The sequence below is a fragment of the Gadus chalcogrammus genome, chromosome 15 (genome assembly GCF_026213295.1).
Source record: "Gadus chalcogrammus isolate NIFS_2021 chromosome 15, NIFS_Gcha_1.0, whole genome shotgun sequence".
Lineage (NCBI taxonomy): Eukaryota > Metazoa > Chordata > Actinopteri > Gadiformes > Gadidae > Gadus > Gadus chalcogrammus.
This window is the reverse complement of record NC_079426.1, coordinates 20,837,274-20,839,773: the sequence shown is the minus strand read 5'-3', so window position 1 is coordinate 20,839,773 and position 2,500 is coordinate 20,837,274. Positions and strand designations below refer to the sequence as shown.

The window sequence follows — 2,500 nt, the reverse complement described above, 5'->3', positions numbered from 1 at the left end:
CACCCATTTGTAGACTAGGCTCATTATTACGATTTAGGCTAAGCATGGGCTGTTGTGTTCCAACTTTGCATATACCGATGTGCACAAACATAATACATACAAACACAAACACACACACACAAACACAGACACACATGCGCAGGCAAAGTCACTCGCATCAAGCATTTGTGTGGGGAACCCATAGCCATAAATAGTAAAAAGTCAACATCAGCTTCATAAAACACACGAACACACATACATACATACATACATACATACAAACACACAATAACATACACAGGCTCACATGAACACATAAACACATGAACACAAAAACACATAAACACATGAACACATAAACAGACATGAATCAATGTGACACTGAAATGTTTCTCTGTGTGTGCCATCGATCCGACCCATTGGATAATATCAGGCCGCTATGGGCCACAACAGCCTGGTTGCCTGAGATATACAATTGACTTCATTTTAACACCATTTTCCGATGCTAATTTTTCTTGGTATACAGACGATAGATATAATAGACATTAGTATTTCAACTATGATGTGTTATCTACCCGTTTTATATTCTGGATGGAAAACATGCTACTTTTACTTTACTTACTTTACATTTAGTTATAAAACAATGGCCTTGCGTTTATGGACAGAGCTACGTCTTTTCTTCTAAAGTCTCAGGCTTCTATTATATTTCCTTTCCCGTCTCTCTCTCTCTCTCTCTCTCTCTCTCTCTCTCTCTCTCTCTCTCCCTATCATTAATTTCTTCTCCTTTCTGTCCTCTGTCCTCCTCACTTCTCCCCTGTGCTTTTAATTTCTCATCTGAACCCACACCCTTAACCTTCCCAAACACTCCCCACACTCTATTGTTCACTTTTCTCCTGAATCTCATTTATTCTCCCCGTCTCCTTCTCTCTCCAGGTTCTCTCATCTCCTCTTTCTCCTCCTCTCTCTTTTTCCTCTCTTTTTTTGTGACTATTATTTTCTCATCCCTCTCCGATCTACCTCCTTTCTATCCCCCCTGTTATATTTCAGGCTTCTATTATATTTCCTTTCCCGTCTCTCTCTCTCTCTCTCTCTCTCTCTCTCTCTCTCTCTCTCTCTCTCTCTCTCTCTCTCTCTCTCTCTCTCTCTCTCTCTCTCTCTCTCTCTCTCTCTCTCTTGCTGTCGCGTTTGATTGTAGTGGAAATATTCTTTAGGACTACGGTTTGAAATACCCTAACTTCATTGAACTGTGGGTTAACTGTGTTTCCCCCGCCTCCCCCATCCCTCCCTTATAGGTGAGCCGGCAATGACCAGAGAGAACAACTGCCTGAACGCGGCCAAGGCCTGCAACCTCAACGACACGTGCAAGAAGTACCGCTCGGCCTACATCAGCCCGTGCACTAGCCGTGTGTCCAGCGCAGAGGTGTGCAACAAGAGGAAGTGCCACAAAGCCCTGCGGCAGTTCTTTGACAAGGTACGACGAGGTGGAAGTCCTGCTCCAGTTTGAATAATGCCCCCCCCTAAGAAACCCCTGCCCACGCCGTTAAATAACACTTTCAGGAGGTCTGCATTATTCCTTCCTCTAAACGCTCCTTCCATTCAGTGCCAAACATTGGAGCACAGATTTTTTGGGGTTAACACTTTATCAGAAGGTCGCCGTGCTATCTGTATGGACCAATAAGAGGTTATGCATGAAATGGCACGTGTTTAACCTAAAGTAAACTTATGAAACCAATCTACGCGTGGTGTTCGGCTTCTCCTTAAATAATGGATACGTCGTTACTAGTGCTACAACAGCCGTGGCTATGAGGGGGGTTTTAAGGAGGTTTGCGGCATCATACGATTCTTTATGTCTTATAAGATCACAATATGCTTACTTTGAGATCAAATGCTGCAAGGCTATATTTTCCAAGCCTAGACATTTTTGTCCACCGGTGACATAAATCTCTGTCCAAGGCTGTGGGTGTTTTTTAGCAAAACTGCAGACTCAAAATGGATACCTTTCTATAAATATGTCTAGTTCAAATAGACACGATGACGGAATAACCGGTAAACGTTCTTCTCCCAGGTACCTCCGAAACACAGCTACGGCATGCTCTTCTGCTCATGTCCACCCAGTGACCAATCAGCTTGCTCAGAGCGAAGACGCCAGACCATCGTGCCCGTGTGCTCCTACGATGAGAAGCAAAAACCCAACTGTCTCGAGCTGCAGGCTTCTTGCAAGACCAACTACATCTGCAGGTAGGTGGCCCTCCCTTGCTACAGTTACAAGTTTAATTAAGGGGATTTTTCTTTCACACATTCACACACCGACGGCAGAGTCAACCACGCAGGTCTACAGCAGGGCGACAGCCAGTCAGGAGCAGTTAGGGTGAGGTGGCTTGCTCTGGGACACCTCGACCCGCTAGGAGGAGCCGGGGATAGAACCTGCAACCCTCCAGTTACAAGCCAACCTCCTCCAGTAGCTATCTCCTGAGCTCCTGCCACCCGACTAAGGACAGAGATCTCTATTTCTCTGTGTCTG

The 2,500-nt window shown here is 45.2% G+C and overlaps 1 protein-coding gene across 3 annotated transcripts in view; it reads left to right on the top strand.

The window, feature by feature from the left end:
- The window catches only part of LOC130404494 (GDNF family receptor alpha-1-like), an 84,575-nt gene that overhangs the window by 55,089 nt on the left and 26,986 nt on the right, over window positions 1-2,500 (top strand). For all 3 annotated transcript variants that reach the window (XM_056609268.1, XM_056609267.1, XM_056609266.1), the window contains 2 exons: window positions 1,272-1,450; window positions 2,045-2,217. In XM_056609268.1, the coding sequence (XP_056465243.1) occupies window positions 1,272-1,450; window positions 2,045-2,217 (352 nt within the window). The remainder of the gene's footprint in view (window positions 1-1,271; window positions 1,451-2,044; window positions 2,218-2,500) is intronic.